Here is a 22260-nt window from a genome sequence, read left to right as displayed (position 1 = left end):
AAGCCCTGCAGAAAGTAGGCACAGAGGGAACTTTCCTCAACATAATAAAGGCCATATATGACAAACCCACAGCCAACATTGTCCTCAATGGTGAAAAACTGAAACCATTTCCACTAAGATCAGGAACAAGACAAGGTTGTCCACTCTCACCACTATTATTCAACATAGTTCTGGAAGTCCTAGCCACAGCAATCAGAGAAGACAAAGAAATAAAAGGAATCCAAATCGGAAAAGAAGAAGTAAAGCTGTCACTATTTGCAGATGACATGATACTATACATAGAGAATCCTAAAGATGCTACCACAAAACTCCTAGAGCTAATCAATGAATTTGGTAAAGTAGCAGGATACAAAATTAATGCACAGAAATCTCTTGCATTTCTATACACTAATGACGAAAAATCTGAAAGTGAAATTAAGAAAACACTCCCATTTACCACTGCAACAAAAAGAATAAAATATCTAGGAATAAACCTACCTAAGGAGACAAAAGACCTGTATGCAGAAAATTATAAGACACTGATGAAAGAAATTAAAGATGACACAAATAGATGGAGAGATATACCATGTTCCTGGATTGGAAGAATCAACATTGTGAAAATGTCTCTACTACCCAAAGCAATCTACAGATTCAATGCAATCCCTATCAAACTACCACTGGCATTTTTCACAGAACTAGAACAAAAAATTTCACAATTTGTATGGAAACACAAAAGACCCCGAATAGCCAAAGCAATCTTGAGAACAAAAAATGGAGCTGGGGGAATCAGGCTCCCTGACTTCAGACTATATTACAAAGCTTCAGTAATCAAGACAGTTTGGTATTGGCACAAAAACAGAAATATAGATCAATGGAACAGGATAGAAAGCCCAGAGATAAACCCACACACATATGGTCAACTTATCTTTGATAAAGGAGGCAAGCATATACAGTGGAGAAAAGACAGCCTCTTCAATAAGTGGTGCTGGGAAAATTGGACAGGAACATGTAAAAGTATGAAATTAGAACACTCCCTGACACCATGCTCAAAAATAAACTCAAAATGGATTAAAGACCTAAGTGTAAGGGCAGACACTATCAAACTCTTAGAGGAAAACATAGGCAGAACACTCTATGACATACATCACAGCAAGATTCTTTTTGACCCAGCTCCCAGAGAAATGGAAATAAGAACACAAATAAACAAATGGGACCTAATGAAACTGAAAAGCTTTTGCACAGCAAAGGAAACCATAAACAAGACCAAAAGACAACCCTCAGAATGGGAGAAAATATTTGCAAATGAAGCAACTGACAAAGGATTAATCTCCAAGATTTACAAGCAGCTCATGCAGCTCAATAACAAAAAAACGAACAACCCAATCCAAAAATGGGCAGAAGATCTAAATAGACATTTCTCCAAAGAAGATATACAGATGGCCTACAGACACATGAAAGAATGCTCAACATCATTAATCATTAGAGAAATGCAAATCAAAACTACAATGAGATATCATCTCACACCGGTCAGAATGGCCATCATCAAAAAATCTAGAAACAATAAATGCTGGAGAGGGTGTGGAGGAAAGGGAACACTCTTGCACTGTTGGTGGGAATGTAAATTGATACAGCCACTATGGAGAACAGTATGGAGGTTCCTTAAAAAACTACAAATAGAACTACCATACGACCCAGCAATCCCACTACTGGGCATATACCCTGAGAAAACCATAGGTCAAAAAGAGTCATGTACCAAAATGTTCATTGCAGCTCTATTTACAATAGCCAGGACATGGAAGCAACCTAAATGTCCATCGACAGATGAATGGATGAAGAAGATGTGGCACATATATACAATGGAATATTACTCAGCCATAAAAAGAAATGAAATGGAGGTATTTGTAATGAGGTGGATGGAGTTAGAGTCTGTCATACAGAGTGAAGTAAGTCAGAAAGAGAAAAACAAATACAGTATGCTAACACATATATACGGAATCTAAGGGAAAAAAAAAAAAAGGCCATGAAGAACCTAGTGGCAAGACGGGAATAAAGACACAGACCTACTAGAGAATGGACGTGAGGATATGGGGAGGGGGTGGGGTGAGATGTGACAGGGTAAGAGAGTGTCATGGACATATATACACTACCAAATGTAAAATAGATAACTAGTGGGAAGCAGCCGCACAGCACAGGGAGATCAGCTTGGTGCTTTGTGACCACCTAGAGGGGTGGGATGGGGAGGGTGGGAGGGAGGGAGATGCAAGAGGGAAGAGAAATGGGAACATATTGTATATGTATAACTGATTCACTTTGTTATAAAGCAGAAGCTAACACACTATTGTAAGGCAATTATACTTCAATAAAGATGTTTAAAAAAAAAAAAAAAAGAAAAAGAGGGAGAGGACTCAAATCAATAATATTAGGAATGAAAAAGGAGAAGTTACAACAGACACCGCAGAAATACAAAGCATCCTAAGAGACTACTACAAGCAACTCTATGCCAATAAAATGGACAACCTGGAAGAAATGGACAAATTCTTAGAAAGATATAACTTCCAAGACTGAACCAGGAAGAAACAGAAAATATGAACAGACCAATCACAAGTAATGAAATTGAAACTGTGATTAAAAATCTTCCGGGCTTCCCTGGTGGCGCAGTGGTTGAGAATCTGCCTGCTAATGCAGGGGACACGGGTTCGAGCCCTGGTCTGGGAAGATCCCACATGCCACGGAGCAGCTGGGCCCGTGAGCCACAATTGCTGAGCCTGCGCGTCTGGAGCCTGTGCCCCGCAACGGGAGGGGCCGCGATGGAGAAAGGCCCGCGCACCGCGATGAAGAGCGGTCCCCGCACCGCGATGAAGAGTGGCCCCCGCTTGCCGCAACTGGAGAAAGCCCTCGCACGAACCGAAGACCCAATACAGACAAAAATAAATAAATAAATAAATTAAAAAAAAAAAAAAAATCTTCCAACAAGCAAAAGTCCAGGACCAGATGGCTTCACAGGTGAATTCTATCTAACATTTAGAGAAGAGCTAACACCCATCCTTCTCAAACTCTTCCAAGAAATTGTGGAAGGAACACTCCCAAACTCATTCTATGAGGCCACCATCACCCTGATACCAAAACCAGACAAAGATACTACAAAAAGAGAAAATTAAAGACCAGTATCACTGATGAATATAGATGCAAAAATCCTCAACAAAATACTAGCAAACAGAATCCAACAACACATTAAAAGGATCATACACCATGATCAAGTAGGATTTATCCCAGGGATGCAAGGATTCTTCAATATACACCATCAATGTGATACACCATACTAACAAATTGAAGAATAAAAACCATATGATCATCTCAATAGATGCAGAAAAAGCTTTTGACAAAAAAAAAAAAAAAAGAAAAATATGGACAAAATTGTGAATTTCTCATGAAAACAAAGATATCTTTTATAAACGTATTCACACTAATGGGCTACTGTTATCTTTTATTCCCATGTTCCTCTTCACTCTTTTGGTGTCAAAATGTCTTCTTTTATGAAATAATGGTGATAATAATTCACAGCCTTTTAATATATTCCCGCTTGGCAAAATAAAAAGTTGGCAACAGTGTACCAGCCCCCTCAAGTTTTTAAAAAATATTTTTTTACTAGTATGTGAAAATACAAGATTGGGAGCCAGTGCTCTAGTGGAAGACTGCTAGAAGCAGAAAAGGCCTTAGAAGACCAGTGATTCTCAGGAAGGTAGGTTTAAATGAACTGGAATGATCTGGGGGATCACTTTTCAAAATTATGTGTCTCAACTTTTTAAGAGTACTGAATTAGAAAAACTGGTATGCTACAGGAAAAATGAAGGAGTAAACCAACAGAGGAAGATATGGGATCCAGGGAACAAGAGATCCAACATAGGAGTGGTGAAGAAAAGTCCCAAGGACTGCCACTGTGCCTCGGGCCTAGGCAACAACTAGTCAATGGAGGAAGTGTACGGGGAGAAAAAGGTAATGAGTAACTTCAGGCAAGCAATGCTCTAAGTGAAGGGAAACTCAATCGCACTACACTCACAATCTATGCAGTGAGCAGTAGTCACCTGCTCATCCTATCAGTGTCCAGCAAGAAGCAGACGGTACGCTCAAGATAAAGCAGTGACCCAAAGCCAGTAGTAACCGATGCCATCAACCCTAGGCCCAAAAAGACAAGGAGAGGGAGACATCAGTGGAAACTGAAAGGGGTCATGTGGAGTTGGTCACCATGAGGTACAGTGACTTTTGGCTGAGGAACACATCTGACCTGAAGGGACCTTGAAGGGAAGGAGCCAAGGGAATAAATACCCTGACCTCACTCTTTCCTTCACTCCCTCCTATCTCCTGCTGCAGATACTACTGGCCAAACCAACAGATCCCAGAGGTCATAGGAAGCCTGTTGATGTAGTCCACACAGCTTTCTTGAGCAGGAGAGTAGGGTGAGGGAGCAGAGATTTGGAGGGGCAAATGGAAAACATCTGGAGCATGCATCACGATATACACACTGATCAATGACTTAACCAAAATTTACAAACACACATCTGGAGGATGTGTGGGAGAAGCAGAGGGACTACAGTGTAAAACAGCTATATCTCAACCATGAAAGGAAGTCAATAATGTTTAAAGTTGATAGCTCCAAAAACTGCAGTATACATGTATCACCTAAAATAGGAAGATAAATCCTAAACAAAAGCAACAGCTAAATGAGTAAAGCCTTTGGGGACTATGGGAGTAAGGACATTATAGACCTTATTTGATTTTTAAAAAATGATATATTTTAAGAAAGTTGCTAGAAGGCTATACAAAAAGCTAATAGTGGTTACATCTGTGGAGCTAGAACAAAGGAATGAGAGTAGAGAAAGAACATTAACTTTTCATTTAACCTGTCCTTGCATTGTTCTACTATGAACATCTGCTATTTTCATTATATAGTTTTTAATATCTTAAAAAACAAACTAATCAACTGGATTTAGTTGCTAATGAGAATTTATCTTATCCTTCAGGTAGGCTGGGGCAGAAAAGTTGAAACACATTTATATCAAAGGAAGTCCAAGGTGGATCAATGACTTGACCAGACACAGCTTAACAGAGCCTCAGTTAGGACCCAGGACTTCACTGGGGACCCAACGCGGGGAGTCCTTTCTAACTTCTCCTTGCTTCAGTGAAAATAAATATTCTATAAAGATATGTCTCATCGTCTTTGAAGATTTATAGATCGTTACGCTAAAATGAAGAGGCCCGGGGATGAAAGATCACGTGGAGAGGCCCAGACCAGCAAATAACTATCCAGGAACGTCACTGTTGCTGAAAACCACGAATTTTGGTGTCTTATTATGGAACAAAATAACTGATACAATCTAAACTTTAAAAAAAAAGAAGAAAAAAAATATCGCTGCCCCATAACTATCTGGATGCCATCACACTATTACAATCCTGATTTCTGATGTGGTTAAAAAATCTTACTTTTAAGTATTTATATTTTAAAAGAAAAAAGAACAACAAGCTAAACTGAATATTTAATACATTCGTAGGAACAGAAGGAATGCGACAAGAATTAGAATTTTATAATATACATTAGCAATTTACGTAAAAGATATTCCATTTTTCAGAGAGGTTACCCCATTTCCCTGTCTTTTCTTCCTCAGAGCAATAAACAGTAATTACTTCTCTCATAGATAAGCTGCTCCATTGAGTGAGACAGTAATTACATCTTTATGTTTCAAGTCATTATCATCTCCAAAAACTACCTTTCATTTCACTGCACAGTCTCACTGCACTCTTTCACAGTAAAATTATACTCCTCAAATTTGAAGAGCCTGAATAAAAGCTAGAGGCCCAAGGATTTTTAGGGACTGATTTAGTAACAGTGTCTACTGGCACGAACCTTTTCTTTATTCATATTTTTAAAACTGCAATAAAAGAAATGAAAGCTACTTTAATGAAAAAGGAACTCAGGAATGAGGTCATTAAATATAACTAGCTACATTTTAAATACAAATACCAGGTATCTCCTGATTAGTGTCAGGTAAATATCTAAACTATGGAACCCAAATTCTGGTTTCAGGGAAAAAGATCAGAGACAAGTACAAAGAAGGTGCTTCAGACTATCAGATCCATTTTTAAAACAATGACATCCTTTGGGACCATCACTTTAGTCTTTCTTTTTATCAGAGGTTTCTGTTGGTCCTCTTGTCGGTAATCCATTTATGTCTGCACCCTAAAATGAAAAACCACTTTAGATATTATTACAACAAACAGACTTACATTTTAAGAGATATTCTCTTTAAAAACAGACAACAAACTTCAGAATGAAAAAACTACTTCCAGAAATGTGCAGGATGGCTAAATTTGTGCAGTTGAACACAAAGTTGTACTTAACAATCACCAACACTAAAGACAACAGAGTTGTCTAAATATTCATTTCAAAAAATAACTCCATTTTGTTTAAAAAAAAATACCTCTATGATCCTACCAATTAAATCTCTTATCAAAGTTATCAATCAGTGAAACTTGGCTTATTTTAGAATCATCTCTTGTTATTTATTAACTATTTACCATTACTCTTACCACTCAGGAAATACTGGTTATTACCTTGGCCATAAAGCAAGAAGCAAATGCATAAATCAGAGGACTAGTTTAAAACCTTAGTTTAAAGCAAACGTAAATTACAAATACAAATCCCAAACCCCTATTTTAAAAAAGAAGGAAATTTAGACACATTAATGAAGCTTCTGGTTGGAAGAACCTGCCTTTCCAAAAGCCAAGTATTTCATCCTGCATCCCCACCCCCCCTTATTCAAGGCATTTTAATGTTCTTACCTTACAGTCTATTTTGCCTTTGTTTTTATCATTGGATTCTCGTATAGCTTTCCTAGGCCACATACGACTAACAAAGGGAGAAATCAGGGGGTATATATATGGTTCCAGGAACTTTTTGTAGACCCAGAGCAGAACTGGAATGACAATGCAGGGAATGCACACCATTGTCCCAGGCTTGAGATCCTGAACTGCTGATAAACAAGAAGAAAGAACAAATTAGATCATCATAGATTAATGACTGAAGGAATTTACCTTCAGGTAAAAGGATTAAGATACATGAAAAGACTATTTCTACACTGAAGGAATAACTTAAATCACACTACAGGTATTAGCTTAAAGCAAGAGTCTATTAAATTAAAATGCTGCTATCTACAAGGTAAAGGAATAACAGGTGGTAGACCTGAAAATAATAGTGAGGTGCCTGCCTCCAAACCTCTCCAATCACTGCTCCACAACCATAAATTTGATGATAAAGGAATGACACCATCATTTGCGGGGTGCTAGGCAGTTAAGCCCTTTACATGTATCAACTCATTTAATCCTCAAAACACCCAGTGAGGTTGGGTACCCTGGCATTTCCATTTACGGATAAAGAAAAGGAGGCACAAAAACATTAAGGAATTTGGTAATTTTGACATACGCCAGTTTAGTGTGAATTAACTCCCAGGGCCTAATCATCTCCAGGGACTGAACAATGCTAAGGGCAAATCTTGTAATATGGAACTCACTAAGATATCACTTTGGAAGACCTCTAGGCTGCATACTGGCTGGCCTTTCCCAGCCAACAACTCTCCCTTAACAGATTTGCTTTTGCTTTTTAATGGCAATAAAGGGGTACTGAGTAATAAGTTTTATTTAGTATTATTGGTATAAGTCAATTGTCCATTTCCAAAAATTAACACCTAAATTTCCTTGATAATTAGAAGTCAACTTGGAATTTCTCAAGATCAGCAATTTCTTGAAAAAGAGCCAATACTACTTCCATAACACACAATTAAACCGAAGACCTCTTAAATTTACAAGAATTTTTAATCCCTTAGCAAAGGCTTTAAAAACTAAGAAACTTCACAACAGTGCATAAGGCTAATAATTCAGCATGTTAAACTTATTTTCAAAATATTGTAAGCTAAGTAGTATTTAGTGGTAAATGATTAAGTACTACTATGCTCAGGCAATTTAAAATGATTCACAACACAAGTGAAGAGTGGTATACATAATCCAATCTGAATGTGGCTTTGAAATGAATTACAAGAGCTGTAAACAAATAAAAATGTAAATGTGTATCAGGGAATGACCAACTATTTTATAAGGGATTCATAACTGGAATCTTTAAAACAGTCCCCTAGACAAATTAAAATAATTTTAGAATTTGCCAAAATATTTTGTTCCAAAATTTTAAAGAATATATCCTCTGATCAAAATAAGCCAAACAAGCAAGAGTCTTTTTCAGCATTTTTCAAGAAATCATAATTTTTGGCTACTAGACATTTAGAATCTGAGCTGAAAATACTTCTTACTGGTTTAGGCACCATAGCATAATAATCAAACAGGATGGCTGGCAGCTGCCTGGATTTGAGCCTTGCTTTCACCATTTTCTAGATAGTGTTCCTGGGCAAATTATTTAACCAGACTGTGCCTTAATTCTCCCATGCGTAAAAAGAAGACAATAATAGTACCGATCTCACAGGGATGTAGTGTGGATGAGACAAATTAATAGGAGTACAAAGCTCAGACCCGTGTCTGCATATATTAAGTACTACGTAAATGTTGCTACCATAAGAAAAAAACAAAACAAAACCCAAACACATCCAAAAGTTGTAACCTGTCCAAAGTCCACACTTCAGGTAACTAGTAACTAGAACTGGCTAAGACCAGAATTCCTAATTCTGGTTTCCTAGCTCAGTGCTCTTGCATTTTCTCTCCCCAAAACACGATCATCATGTTATTCCCCTTTCTACGAAACTTTCAAATGCAACTAAACCCTTCAAAACAACTGGCAATGCTACCGAGCACTAGGCTAATATGATGACACGCAATCCCTCCATCATAAAGATTCAGGTTTTTACCTACTTGAAATTGTGCTTTAAATGAATTCTCAAGAACAATTAGTACTAATTACTTTTGTTATAATTATGGTTTAGAAAGCTCTAGAAGGTGACTACGATAAATTGATAAAATCATGATTTTATTTACTCCCTCCAAGCCAATTCTCGAATATACAACACAGCGAGAAAGATGGATTGAAACGTGGAGGAGAGGAATTTCTTGCATCCGACTTAGTCCAATACAATGGAACAGGAAAAGGCGGAGTCTCTATGAGAACAAGAGCAGCTGTGGCGGGGGAACGCCACTTCCTCTAAGTGACCAGTCAGCGGATCACTTCACTGGAGACAAAAGAGAGCGGGACAGGCTAAGTCAAAGGCAAGGACTGAAAGACAGGGGACAGTACGAGCGAATGGTGGCGACGACGATAAAAAGTGATACCGACAATGCAGGCCAGAGAGCGGATCTTGAGGCAAAGAGACGCGGACGGAGGCAGGAAGAGGTGGAGATCGACGCAGGAGGAGGCAAAGGGCAGGGGCGCTGGTGTACCGTGAGGGCAGGAGAACGCGCAGCGCCCCGAAGCCCCGGCCGCAGCCCGGACCCACCCGGCCCCGCTCACCCACGGCCACCAAGCCCCAGCAGCAGTGTCCACGCTTCCGGAGGGAGGGTCGCGTGGGGACGTGCCGCAGCCAACCCAATGTGCACCGCAAGAGGAACCGACAAAGGCGCGCCTACGTCAGCCTGAGGACGCACCCGACGTAACGGTGACGCCCTGCGGGGACGGGGGCGGCTTCCGGCACAGCCCCGGTAGTCAGCTTAGAGCTTACGGGCGAGGCGGAAGCGCCGTGCTCCCCAGCCGCCTGGTCACCGGAACAAGATCCACGACGCTGGCCCAGGAGAGGATAAGCGCTTGTACCTGGGGCTCACCACCAACAGGGAAGCTTGCGGTGATGGCTAGGCTATTTACGAACGCAGTTGTCGCTAAGCTATTCACCCTGCTACAAGGGTCTTAAATTGAAGAGCAGGGGAAATTAACATCGTCAGCTTTGAGCAGGTATTTTTACAAGAAATAGGTATACAATTTCCCTCCCACTAGGACAGCTATAATCAGCGACATCTAGGCGATGAAGAAATTCGAACCTCCATACACTGCTGGTCGCACTGTAAACGGCACTGCTTTAGGAGTCCTGCAGTTCCTCCAATGTTAAAATTACCTTATGACCCTGGAATTCCACTCTTGGTGTACACCCAAGTGAAAGGAAAACATGCCCACAGAACTTTTACAGTTCACAGCAACACTAATAGTAGCTAAAAGAAAAAAAGCCCCAAATGTTAATTTATATGATGAACCACAGGTACATGCTACAACCCTGAAAAAATCATGCTAAGTCAAAGCCAGTGAGGAAGGTCACACTGATTTCATTTATATGAATTGTCCAGAATAGGCAAATCTAGAGTCAGAAATAGGTAAACAGTCACCTAGCACTGGACTGGGGGGAGGTGAGAGCCACCCACTACCAAGGTTCCTCTTTAGGATCATGAAAAACTCTAAAATTCATTGTGCTGATGGATGCATAACTGAATATACTAAATGCTACTGAAGACTGTACAGTGTGTTAAATCTCAATAAAGTGGGTGGAAAAGAGATTCAGAAATTTCTCTGTGTTCTAACTCCATTTTATGCAAAGCACCAAAAGATGCAAAATAGCATGTTTTATGAAAACTCATTTGATCCATTTTGTGATGACACTTGAAATAGATTTACCAATTAAGACAACCAACACTCTGCTTTTACTTTTATTTGCATTTATTTTTTGCAGCATTTATTCCCGGGCCATAAGTTTTTGTTTCTTCAATTTCTTCTGGGATATCTGGGGAGAAGAAAAAAGCACTATTAAGATTCCAGAAGGTTGTATCTCAATGAAAGAGTAATCAGAAATTTCAACATAAAGGCAACAACATAAAGAGTCCTTTGGCGTAGAGAAGTGGTATGGGAAGAAGGGCAGCCAGGAGGACATCAGAGTAAGCAGGAGAGAACCAAGACTGCAGGCAGGGTGCCCAGCTGGTAAGAACTAAGTGGCAGCAAGGATGGAGGATAATATTTAATGATAAAATCAATAGAAGACAAATCCATTAGGTGTGAAGAATCACTCCCAGGTTTCAGGTTTAAAGAACTAAATGTAATCAGATACTGAAAACAAGCTTATTGGGGGGCAGGGAGGAGAGCCCAGTTTTGGACATGTTGCATTTGAACTGGCTATGGACATCAGCAGATAATCACGTGGTTTTAACATACTGAACAATACAAAGTTACTATTCACTGTTAATCAAGAAACTAATGAGACATATGAAAGCCAAAATAAAATGGTTAGAAGAGGTTGCTGGTTGTTCAGAATAGTTTCCTTTCATGGTTATTCCAAAGGTGTCCTAAGTTAGTCGTCACAGCAACCACAAATCTAACGTACCACATGAAACTGAGCAGAGACTAAGTAATTTACCTTTTTCTTCTGGGCAACCTCCTCTTCTGGTTTAGGAACAATCTGTTCTTTTTCAGTAAGGATCATCTCAATGTGGCAGGGAGAGCTCATGTATGGGTTGATCCGACCATGAGCTCTGTATGTCCTCCGCCGCATCTTGGGGGCTTTGTTCACCTGGATATGCTCAATGACCAGAGAATCTACATCTAAGCCCTGGAACAAAATCAGGTAACATCTTTATCTTAATACCACAAACTGCATCATTCAAGTCCCTGCCTTAAAAAAATAATTTGAAAGGCAATCCTTAGGACTTTAAATAGCATACTTGTTCAAGCAGTTTTTTTAACCTTTATTCTAAGTGTCCTTCCTTAAATCTAACTACCAAAACTCCGTGCTAAATGCACCAAGTTTGTAAGTGGCATTCATAAAGGGGTGAAGTTACAGGATCTGGTAGTGTCTGTGTCTATTTCTAAGCCTTGATGATAAATAGGATTTTGACAGCAAGGCTTAGCAGCTAGAAGGGCTACAGCTAAACAGACCCACATTAATTCCAGTTCTGATCCAGTTTTCCAAATGCAAAAGGGTAATGGATAATTCCTCAAATGGATAAACCTGTTTTGTTGACACAGGTTTTGTTCAGTTAAACATTGCTGTTTTAACTTCTAACTGAAATTTAATGTCTCTCAACTATGAATGTAGGCAACAAACCACATTAATCATTACTACGGCAATCACACTGGTTCCTTTGGAATAGTACATATTTTATTGTATTTAAAAATATCCTGTGAGGGCTTCCCTGGTGGCGCAGTGGTTGAGAATCTGCCTGCTAATGCAGGGGACACGGGTTCGAACCCTGGTCTGGGAAGATCCCACATGCCACGGAGCAGCTGGGCCCGTGAGCCACAATTGCTGAGCCTGCGCGTCTGGAGCCTGTGCCCCGCGACGGGAGGGGCCGCGATAGAGAAAGGCCCGCGCACCGCGATGAAGAGCGGTCCCCGCACCGCGATGAAGAGTGGCCCCCGCTTGCCGCAACTGGAGAAAGCCCTCCCACGAACCGAAGACCCAACACAGCCAAAAATAAATAAATAAATAAATAAAATCAAGTAAAACTTTAAAAAAAAAAAAAAAAAAATCCTGTGAAGGGATTCACAAACCATAGTATAAAAAAGGTCCATGGCACAAGAAAGTTTACAAACCCTTGGTAAAATACCCAAGAATAAAAAAGCATTTCTTTTGCATGTACTGGGATTATAGGGGGGGAAATTCTAAAGACTTAAGCTTGAAGTAACTGCAGACCATGCTCCTGAAATGCTTTACAGACAAAAAATTTTAGTGTGTTGGAAACTGGAGGTAGAGATTTAAGATAATTCTTTTAATGGAGAATTTAGCTACTTGAGAAAGCAAGACAATCAAGGAAATAAACCTGGACAACAGCAACTATAATTGAATAACAATCCAAGTTATATGTATAAAGATGTTTATGGGGGCTTCCCTGGTGGCGCAGTGGTTGAGGGTCTGCCTGCCGGTGCAGGGGACACGGGTTCGAGCCCTGGTCTGGGAGGATCCCGCATGCCGCGGAGCGGCTGGGCCCGTGAGCCACAATTGCTGAGCCTGCGCGTCTGGAGCCTGTGCTCCGCAACGGGAGGGGCCGCGATGGTGAGAGGCCCGCGCACCGCGATGAAGAGTGGTCCCCGCTTGCCGCGGCTGGAGAAGGCCCTCGCACAGAAGCGAGGACTCAACACAGTCATAAATAAACAAATAAAAGAACGTGAATTTCTAAAAAAAAAAAAAAAAAGATGTTTATGGTTTGGGTACCTTAAGTTCAGCATTACTCTCTGCATTTTTGAGCATGTGCAGTAAAAATTCAGCACTCTTTTTGGGCCACCGACCCTGCGTCCAGCCCCACTGTTTGGCCTAAAAAACAAAACCAGAGAGCACATTCGTCATTTCCCCCAATTTAAGTCGATGTTACAAGATGAATTTATTTTAACCAACACCAAGGTTGCTCAGAAGATGGTTTTTTTCATGGTTAATCCAAAGGTGTCCTAAGACTGTCATCACAGCAACCAGAAAGAGCCTGATTAAAGGCAGATCTTGGCCATTCTTACTCCCCCCCAATCACCTTCTCTAACAGTTTGTCTTTTTAAATGACAACTATGAATTCTCACCTGGGCACACCTACCAACTCCACCATTGTAACGACGGAACGGCACACACTGCTTCTTTAAAGTGACATCCTTCAGATACTTGGTGGCCTTTCGGATATGCATACCCTTAATGGCCTGGGCTGTTTCACGAGTGTTCTAAGTATAAATAACATAAGCTATGAGTTAACCATATTATTTTTTTAAAATCACAAATTCTAAACATTAAATTCTAACATTTTCAACATGTCAACATTTATCAACAGCCAAAACCTTTCCATTATTAGGATGTGAGCTGATACAAAGAAGAAAAAAAATCTGTGATTATCAGCCAAGGGAGGCTTGGTTGGAAGATGGAAAAAAGTGAACCCTAAGCATGTTTATGCACTTTAATACGTTCTCCATCATCTTATGAACTACAATTATGTGTCCCACATCTTGATATGTACATTAGGTTCTCAAGCAGTTCTCTGGTAGTTTTACCCAATTCCACAAATCCTAAATCAAAGTGCTCATGATATACTGATGACCACGGACCAAAAGGTGGCTGCTCAGAATCGATTTATTTTCACGGTAAATCCAAAGGTGTCCTAAGAAATGCATCACCGCAGCTACCTTTTTAGAATGGTTAAAAAACACTCACTAGAACTCGTGAAACAACTCTTTCAGAGCATTAACTATGATTCACATACCTTAAAGTGAACACGAAGATTTGAACCTCTCGACTTGCATGCTAAAAAATACCAAAAAAAAAAGTTTTGGTTAATTCTGGGCATCTTGTTGCCTCTTACTCCAAAATAAAAAATGTTTCGTGTTCACTTACATTTTGTGGGGTTTTCTGGGTCAAGTGAATAGCGAACCATTTTGAGAGGTCACCTGGAAACGAGCAAGTATAATTCTGTCAACATATTTACAGTAACTTACACAGTTTATATACTAAACGCTGCCAGCAGCTGCTCAGAGAGTAACTACTGAGAGTAACTATTTTCATGATTAATCCAAAGGTGTCCTAAGAAATGCCATCATCGCAGCCATCCTTCTATCCACTGTTTCTTCCCGTGTGCAACTACCAGTGACTACAGCAGTGCCGACACTACACTAGTGACACGGACATCATTCCTTTTACCCTCTGGAAGAAAACACAGCCTGTTTCAATCCAAGCCTGGATCCTTCAGACGAAAGTAACTCGACCCAACTACAACCCTCTACAGGCTCCCCCTACAGAAACCTCCTTTACTCACACAGCTTCACAAGTAATCCAGTCTTTTTTCCACACTTTCAATTACCCGCATGAAGCGCCGCTGAACTTGAACTCGAAACACTTACGTTCAGCCACTGAATAAAAGCCTCGACCCGACTTGACTTTATTCCCCCCCCCCCGCCAAATTTCTCTCGATGCGGCCACAAATGCGCTGCGCTCGCAGCCACAACTCACCGCGAAGACACTGGACCTCCGGAGTCGGGAACCACCACAGCCTGCCTGTACCCCCGGCCAGCCCCATTCCCAACCATCGCGCCCCGCTGAGGCCCGAGAGCACCGGGGCGCCAAGCGAGGGACTCCGACACGTCTCCCCGCACAGAACGCCGCTCTCAGGGAGAAATCAGTAGCCGCGAGAGTCCTCCTCCCGAGGGTCTCGAAATCGGCACCGCCAAGGCCAGGATGGCAGCGATTAACCAGAGGATTCCCCACTCGGAAGAGACGCCAAAGAAACACTCACCTCAGGCCGCTGACCGGAAAAGGAAGAGCGGAGGTTCACGGGAGAATTCATGAGAACTCGACATCTCGCGAGATTCCCAGCCAAAGGAACGAGATTTGAAGAGGTCGGGGAGGGCGAAGGAGAAAGGGAGTGTGGAATATGTTTGACAAGATCTGAAAACGAATTGCCCCCTTAGGAACCGTCTCAAAATTCTTCTTTTTTTGTTTCCAGAAATAAAGTTATGGATTCTAAATATCAATCAATTAAAAGCAGGTTTGTTCAGAAACAGACTCAGAGACTTATAGAACGAACTCATGGTTACCAGGGAGAAAGGTGCGGGGCGGGGGGGGGGAAGGATAGTTAGGGAGTTCGGGATTGACCTGTACACACTGCTCTATTGAAAATGGATAACCACGACTTTCCTGGTGGCACAGTGGTTAAGACTCCATGCTCCCAATGCAGGGGGCCCGGGTTCGATGCCCGCTTGGGGAGCTGGATCCCACATGCTTGCCGCAACTAAGAAGTCCACATGCTACAATGAAGAGACCGCATGCCGCAACTAAGACCCGGCTCAACCAAAATAAAATAAATATTGGAAAAAAAAAAAAGGGATAACCAACAAGGACCTACTTACTGTATAGCACAGGGGGCTTTGCTCAATATTATGTAACAACATAAATGGGAAAAGAACTTGAAAAAGAATAGATACATGTATAACTGAATCACTTTGCTATACACCTGAAACTAACACAATATTGTTAATCAACTATACTCCAATATAAAATAAAAAGTTAAAAAAAAAAGGTTTGTAGTTCTAGGACAAGACCACCTAGACAAGACATTTATTTGTCAACATTTGTTAAGTTTGGTTATGTGATTATATGAAAATGATTTGTAAAGGGACAATTAGGAAGATGCAAAGGATGGGATGTAATTATGCTAATCAGAAAATTCTCAGTTTAAGACCATCACCCAATCAATTGTAAAGCAACCCTTGTGAAGGATGTAATAACAGAAGGGTATTGTTCAAGAATGGGGTCTGGTTTCCCCACTGCAACTCGTAGATCTTCATATGGGAAAGGATATCTGTTCCTTGAAAACAAAAATGCCAAGGGACATTTTCTTCCTCGCCAAGGCCATCTGTCTGGTTATTCCTTTACAGTCACTGGTGGTGTTAGCAGTTAGATTTAGGTCTTCCTTTTACGGCCTCTGTGATTTTCCTAGAAAACTTAAATGAACTCTTTAAATTGTATTTGATATACATATATTTCCTTCAATCTGTTTTTAATTCTTTATTTTAATTTTATTATATGTATTGTGCAGAAATTTTAATTATTAAAACAATAGTGTACTGCAAATAGGGGTAATCCTGAGCAATCAATTGATTTGTTCATTCATCCATTCAATGAATATTCATCAAGCACTTATATGCCTGCCGTTGTGCTAGATGCTATGCTCTAAGAGGTACTAGGAGAGTCTCAGCTACCAAGGAACCCACAGTCTTAGAATGAGGGTAAGGACAGAGAGATAGGGAACTAGGAGGTGAACAGCCAATTAGAATACAGTGTGAACTTGCTAAAGTAGGGTGAGCACTTAGAGTAGGAAAGCCTCCCCTGAGTAGATGACATGGCGGTTGCACCATGAATGACCAGGAGGAGCTAGCTGGCCATGGCAATACAGAAAGAGAAAAATAGCTATTATTGCCAGCAAGAAAATTCTGCTATGGGAACTGCAAGTGTTCGGATTCCTTTTGGGTGAGGGTGGGGCGAGGTAAGGCGGAGTGGCAAACCTGATCTGGAAGGAACCTATTTGTCTGCCAAGGAGTTTTAAAGTTTACCTTAAGGTCAATGAGGGACTTTTCAAAATGTTTAGACCCTTGGGGGATGGGTGAGGCGACTTGATCAGATTCACTTTTGAAAAAATCACTCCCCAGGGAGACATCTGGGATGCCTCAGGGGCAAGACCAGAGGCTGGCAAAAGATGGTGGTGGCTTGAACTGATCAGGTTCAGTTTAATATTTTTACAAAGAGAATGGAGAGTGGTGGACGAGTTCAACAGATTTTGGAAAAAGTCACATGATTTCCTGATTGTAAGCTGTAAAAGTTGGTACTTTTGTACCTTGCCTGGAGTCAACTTCTTCCAAACTCTTGTGAATGTTCTTAATGGCAGCTAGAATGGTGAATCCTTTTCAGAAGGTTTTCAATTGACTTTGCCCAGATCATCAGAGGAATCACTATCAATGGCAGCTATAGCCTTACAAAATGTATTTCTCAAATGATGAGACTTCAAAACCAAAATTACCCCCTGATCCACGGGCTGCAGAATGGATGTTGTGTTAGCAGGCGTGAAAACAACATCAATTTTCTCGTACATTTTCATCAGAGCTCTTGGGTCACCAGGTACATTGCAGTAATATTTCAAAAGAAATCTTTTTTTCTGAGCAATACGTCTCAACAGTGCGCTTAAAATACTCAGTAAGCCATGTTGTAAACAGGTGTGCTGTCATCCAGGCTTTGTTGTTCCACTTATAGAGCACAGGCTGAGTAGATTTAGCATAATTCCTGAGGGTCCTAGGATTTTCAGAATGGCAAATGAGCATTGGCTTAACTTCATATCACCAGCTCCATTAGCCCCTAACAAGTGTCATTCTGTCCTTTGAAGCTTTGAAGCCAGGCATTGACTTCTCCTCTCTAGCTATGAAAGTCCTAGATGACATCTACTTCCAATAGAAGCCTGTTTCATCTACCCTGAAAGTCTGTTGTTTAGTATAGCCACATTCATTAGTTATCTTAGCTAGATCCTCTGGATAACTTTTCTTCTGCTTCCTCACCTCTCTCAGCCTTCACAGAATTGAAGAGAGTTAGAGCTTTGTTCTGGATTAAGTTTTGACTTACGTGAATATCGTGGCTGGTTTGGTCTTCTGTCAACTATCCAGAGCACTAAAACTTTCTCCATACCAGCAATAGGCTGTTTCCCTTTCTTATCATTGTGTGTTTACTGAGTAGCACTTCTAATTTCCTTCAAGAACCTACTCCGCAACCCCCCTCCACCCCATAACTCGGGCAACTGCTTGAGGCAAGAGGCTTAGCTTTTGACCTGTCTTGGTTTTCGGCATACCTTCCTCACAAAGTTTCATCATTTCTAGCTTTTGATTTAAAGTGAAGGATGTGTGACTCTTCCTTTCACTTGAATACTTAGAGGACTTTGCTTTTTTTTTTTAATTAAAAAAATTTTTTTTATTTTTTAATTTTTGGCTGCGCCTTGCAGCTTGTGGGATCTTAGTTCCCCAACCAGGAATTGAACCCGTGCCCTTGGCAGTGAAAGCATGGCATCCTAACCACTGGACCATCAGGGAATTCCCTAGAGGCCTTTGTTGAGTTATTAATTGGCCTCATCTCAATATTGTTGTGTCTCAGGGAATAGAGAGGTCTCAGAAGAGGGAGAGAGGTGGGAGAATGGCTGGGCAGTGGAGCAGTCAGAGCCCACACATTTATTGATTAATTTTGCCGTCTTCTATGGGCGTAGCTCATGGCACCCCAAAATAATTACAATAGTAACATCGACGAGCACAGATCACCATAACAAATATAATAATCATGAGAAAGTTGGGACTATTGCCAGAATTACCAAAACGAGACACGAAGTGAGCAAATGCTGTTGGAAAAATGGCGCTGATAGGCCTGCTCCATGCACGGTTGCTACAAACCTTCAATTTGTAAAAACCTTAAAATCTGGGAAGGGCAATAAAGTGAAGCGCAATAAAACAGGTCATGTCTGTGTTACAAAGGAAAACTAGCTTTATGAATGACACCTCCCAGAGGTATTGTGTATTGGATTGAATGGAGGAACATGAATAGCTAAGGAAGTAATTCATTCATAAGCATGTGGGGCGGTGTTTTTGAGGAGCAGTAGAGTTTGGAGATGGGCCAGAAGAGGATCTTTCCTGCCAACCTCAGAGGACACCACAGTTTGGAGCAGAATAAGGCCATTTGAGTAGTGGCAGGATACCCCTAATCCTCTCAGAGAACAGGAGGTTGGCAGGGGCCACTTCAGGAGGGCTGGTCAGGGTACATCGATCCTGACTTGGTGCTTGGAATTTGTTTTAATTGTCGCAGAAAACCACTGAAGGGCTTTCAGCAGGGAAGGGACGTGATAAGATTTATGCTTTAAATAAACGACTCTGAGAGCTCTGTGGAGAGTAGACTGTGAAGGGGCAATGGTGAGATCACTGAGAGGGAGGCAGAGGTTCTCGCAAGAGCTAATGACAGCTTAGACTAGGCTGGCCACAGAGGAGATGGTGAAGAGGAATCAGATTCAGGGGATCTTTTGGAAGCTGAGTCAATGGAACTTGCTAATGGATTGGATGTGGCAAGTGAGGGAAAGACAGTCATCAAGGATGGCTCCCAGATTTTGGCCTGAACTGCAGGAGGTACAAAATGCTGTGCCTGGAGGAGGAACAAGGAATAAAAAAGTAAGTATTCTATTTGGTCTGATCAAAAGCTTAAAAAAGTTTTAATTTATAAAATTTCAAAACACACAAAGGTAGAGGGAGAGCAATAGAGCAAACCTGTAAGTACTCACATTAAACTTCAATGGTAATCAATATTTTGTCTTCCTTGTTTTATGTATTTCTTCCTCCCTACCCAACTTTCACCACTTCCTCTCCCTTTTCTTACAGTATTTAAATCCCAAATATGTTCTTTCATTTGTATGTACTTCAGTATGTATCTCTAGTGGTTAAGAATCTCCTTCCCCTCCCCTGCCCCTTCTCTCCCCCTTCCCCCTTCCTCTTCTCCTCTTCCTCTTCCTCCTCCTTCCCCTCCTTCCCCTTCTTCTCCTTCTTCTTTATCTTCTTCCTTTTCTTATAACCATTATAAAATTATCATACCTAAAACAACAACAATAATTTCTTAATATACCTCATACCCTACTTTGTGATCAATTTCCTCTGTCTCAGAAAGGCTTTTACAGTCCGTTCAAGTCAGGATCCAGACAAGATCCAAATATTATGTTTGTGAGATATATCTCCTAAGTCACTTTTAATCTATAACTATTTCTCTTTTTCATATTCTCTTTTCAATCCCCCCACTCTCCACACCATTCCACTTACTTGTTGCAAAGACTAGATCACTTGCCTTATAGAATTTCCCACACTTTAGATTTTGGCTAATTACATCCTCATGGTATCATTGAACATTTTCCTCTGTCTTTCAATTTTCCTGGAATTATACCTTGAAGCTTGATCAGATTCCTTTCAATTTGGGGGGCAAGAAAACTTCATAAGGGGTACTATGTATTTCCCATTACATCACATCAGGATAGACAAAATGTCATGATTGTCTCATTTTTACTGATATTAAGATGGATGAGTTCAGGAGATGTCAATCTGATCCCTTCATTAGAAAATCCCACATCAGCATTTTAAACAAATTAATTAATTAATCAATTAAATTTTGACTGCGTTGGGTCTTCGTTGCTGCATGCGGGCTTTCTCTAGTTGCAGCGAGCAGGGGCTACTCTTCGTTGTGGTGTGCAGACTTCTAATTGTGGTGGTTTTTCTTGTTGTGGAGCATGGGCTCTAGGCACGAGGGCTTCAGTAGTTGCAGCTCACAGGCTCTAGAGCTCTAGAGCACAGGCTCAGTAGGTGTGGTGCGTAGGCTCAGTTGCTCCACGGCATGTGGGATCTTCCTGGACCAGGGCTCGAACCTGTGTCCCCTGCATTGGCAGGCGGATTCTTAACCACTGTGCCGCCAGGGAAGTCCCCCACACCAGCTTTTTACCTAATGGCTTTAGCAGCTATTGAAATTCATTGCCTAGATGCATTATTTAATCTCATGTTAAAAAGTGGTGATTTTCCCCCCTAATTTTATCATTCCATTAGCTTTTTTTTTTGGCTGTGCTGCACGGCTTGAGAGATCTTAGTAGTTCCCTGACCAGGGAATGAACCCTGGTCTGGGCAGTGAAAGTGCAGAGTCCTAACCACTGGACTGCCAGGGAATCCCCATTAGCATTTTTTAATTGGACTTGTGTAAAAAAGAATGTTCCCTCTTTCCAATATTTGAAATATATTTGACACAGGAAAGGCAGGATAAAACTTAATTTTCCCCTTTATTTATTGACTTTTAGAAAATTGAGCTCGTTCCCTAAGCAACTGCCAGAAATGGCTGATTAAGATTTTTTACAAATCAGCTTTATTGAGGTATACTTTATATACAATAAAATTCCCCCAATTTTAAGCATACAATTTATTAAGTTTTGACAGATATACGTGGTCATATAACTACCACCACAATCATGATCTAGAACACTTCCATCACCCCTCAAAATTCCCTTATGTCTCTGTTAAAAAAAAGGTAGTAGGCCCAAAATGGAGTCACTCGTGCTAAGTGACTCCCAGGTCAGCACACCAAAACTTAGTCTGTAACCTAATTGTAGTTTCAGATTCTTCCAGGAGTGGAATTATAAAATTCCAGTCTGGAATTTCCTGATTAACACTAGTGAGGTAATCTACATGATAGACCCCTGCCCTTCCCCCAATGGCAGGTGATCTTGCCTGAAATAATCCTTTCGTTTGTTTTTTACTTCCTTGTCCCACCCTCTCTGCCTTGAAAAACCTTCCATTTTTTACAGCTCCTCAGAGCACCTTTCTACTTGCTAGTTGGGATGCTGACAACTAATTAAATGATTTATTAAATGAATCAGTTAATAAAGCCAATGAACTCTTCAAATTTACTCGGTTAGGCTTTGTTTTTTAACATTTCTTTGGAACCAATCTCCTTCTCCCACCCATGGGACCTAACGACTACTGCTCTACTTTCTGTCGCTGTAGTTTTGCCTTTTCCAGAATGCCATGTGAATCCTACAGTATGTAGTCTTTTATGTCTGGCTTCTTTCATTTAGCACGATGCTTTTGAGATTCATTTAGATTATTGCATGTATCAGTAAGTCAATCCTTTATTGTTGAATAGAATTCCATTGTACAGCTACCTCACAATTTGTTTATCAGTTCGGCAGTAGATGGACATTTCCGTTGTTTCATGTTTTGGGCTCTGATGAATGAACCTGTTGTAAACTTTTGAGTACAGG

General features: G+C 40.8%; 2 protein-coding genes and 4 non-coding genes across 10 annotated transcripts; all 6 read right to left on the bottom strand.

The window, feature by feature from the left end:
- Nucleotides 1–5498: 5498 nt before the first annotated feature.
- C13H18orf32 (chromosome 13 C18orf32 homolog) lies at nucleotides 5499–9630 on the bottom strand. 5 transcript variants are annotated; one of them, XM_007197222.3, is made up of 3 exons: nucleotides 9476–9630; nucleotides 6814–7001; nucleotides 5499–6211 (listed from the first exon to the last, which is right to left on the bottom strand). In XM_007197222.3, the coding sequence occupies exons 2-3, from the start codon at nucleotides 6976–6978 to the stop codon at nucleotides 6146–6148; spliced, it is 231 nt and encodes a 76-aa protein (XP_007197284.1). In that variant the 5' UTR covers nucleotides 6979–7001; nucleotides 9476–9630; the 3' UTR covers nucleotides 5499–6145. The 5 variants fall into 5 exon arrangements, with proteins under 5 accessions (XP_007197284.1, XP_028018403.1, XP_007197287.1 ...); XM_028162602.2 differs by having other exon boundaries at nucleotides 6814–7004; nucleotides 9476–9619; XM_007197225.2 differs by lacking the exon at nucleotides 9476–9630 and adding an exon at nucleotides 9406–9427.
- Nucleotides 9631–10637: 1007 nt separating this feature from the next.
- Nucleotides 10638–15187, bottom strand: RPL17 (ribosomal protein L17). The gene is made up of 7 exons (XM_007197220.3): nucleotides 14913–15187; nucleotides 14301–14353; nucleotides 14170–14210; nucleotides 13502–13636; nucleotides 13149–13247; nucleotides 11355–11546; nucleotides 10638–10727 (listed from the first exon to the last, which is right to left on the bottom strand). The coding sequence occupies exons 2-7, from the start codon at nucleotides 14338–14340 to the stop codon at nucleotides 10680–10682; spliced, it is 555 nt and encodes a 184-aa protein (XP_007197282.1). The 5' UTR covers nucleotides 14341–14353; nucleotides 14913–15187; the 3' UTR covers nucleotides 10638–10679.
- On the bottom strand, nucleotides 11241–11304 carry LOC114235889 (small nucleolar RNA SNORD58). The gene has a single exon (XR_003621965.2). It is a non-coding gene; the product is annotated as a small nucleolar RNA SNORD58 (small nucleolar RNA).
- LOC114235895 (small nucleolar RNA SNORD58) lies at nucleotides 13335–13399 on the bottom strand. Its single transcript, XR_003621971.1, has one exon. It is a non-coding gene; the product is annotated as a small nucleolar RNA SNORD58 (small nucleolar RNA).
- LOC114235887 (small nucleolar RNA SNORD58) lies at nucleotides 14024–14088 on the bottom strand. The gene has a single exon (XR_003621963.1). It is a non-coding gene; the product is annotated as a small nucleolar RNA SNORD58 (small nucleolar RNA).
- Nucleotides 14430–14508, bottom strand: LOC114235888 (small nucleolar RNA SNORD58). Its single transcript, XR_003621964.2, has one exon. It is a non-coding gene; the product is annotated as a small nucleolar RNA SNORD58 (small nucleolar RNA).
- Nucleotides 15188–22260: the final 7073 nt, after the last annotated feature.

The sequence above is a fragment of the Balaenoptera acutorostrata genome, chromosome 13 (genome assembly GCF_949987535.1).
Source record: "Balaenoptera acutorostrata chromosome 13, mBalAcu1.1, whole genome shotgun sequence".
Classification (NCBI taxonomy): Eukaryota; Metazoa; Chordata; class Mammalia; order Artiodactyla; family Balaenopteridae; genus Balaenoptera; species Balaenoptera acutorostrata.
Note: the sequence above shows the minus strand (reverse complement) of the source record. Positions and strands in the feature narration are given on the sequence as shown.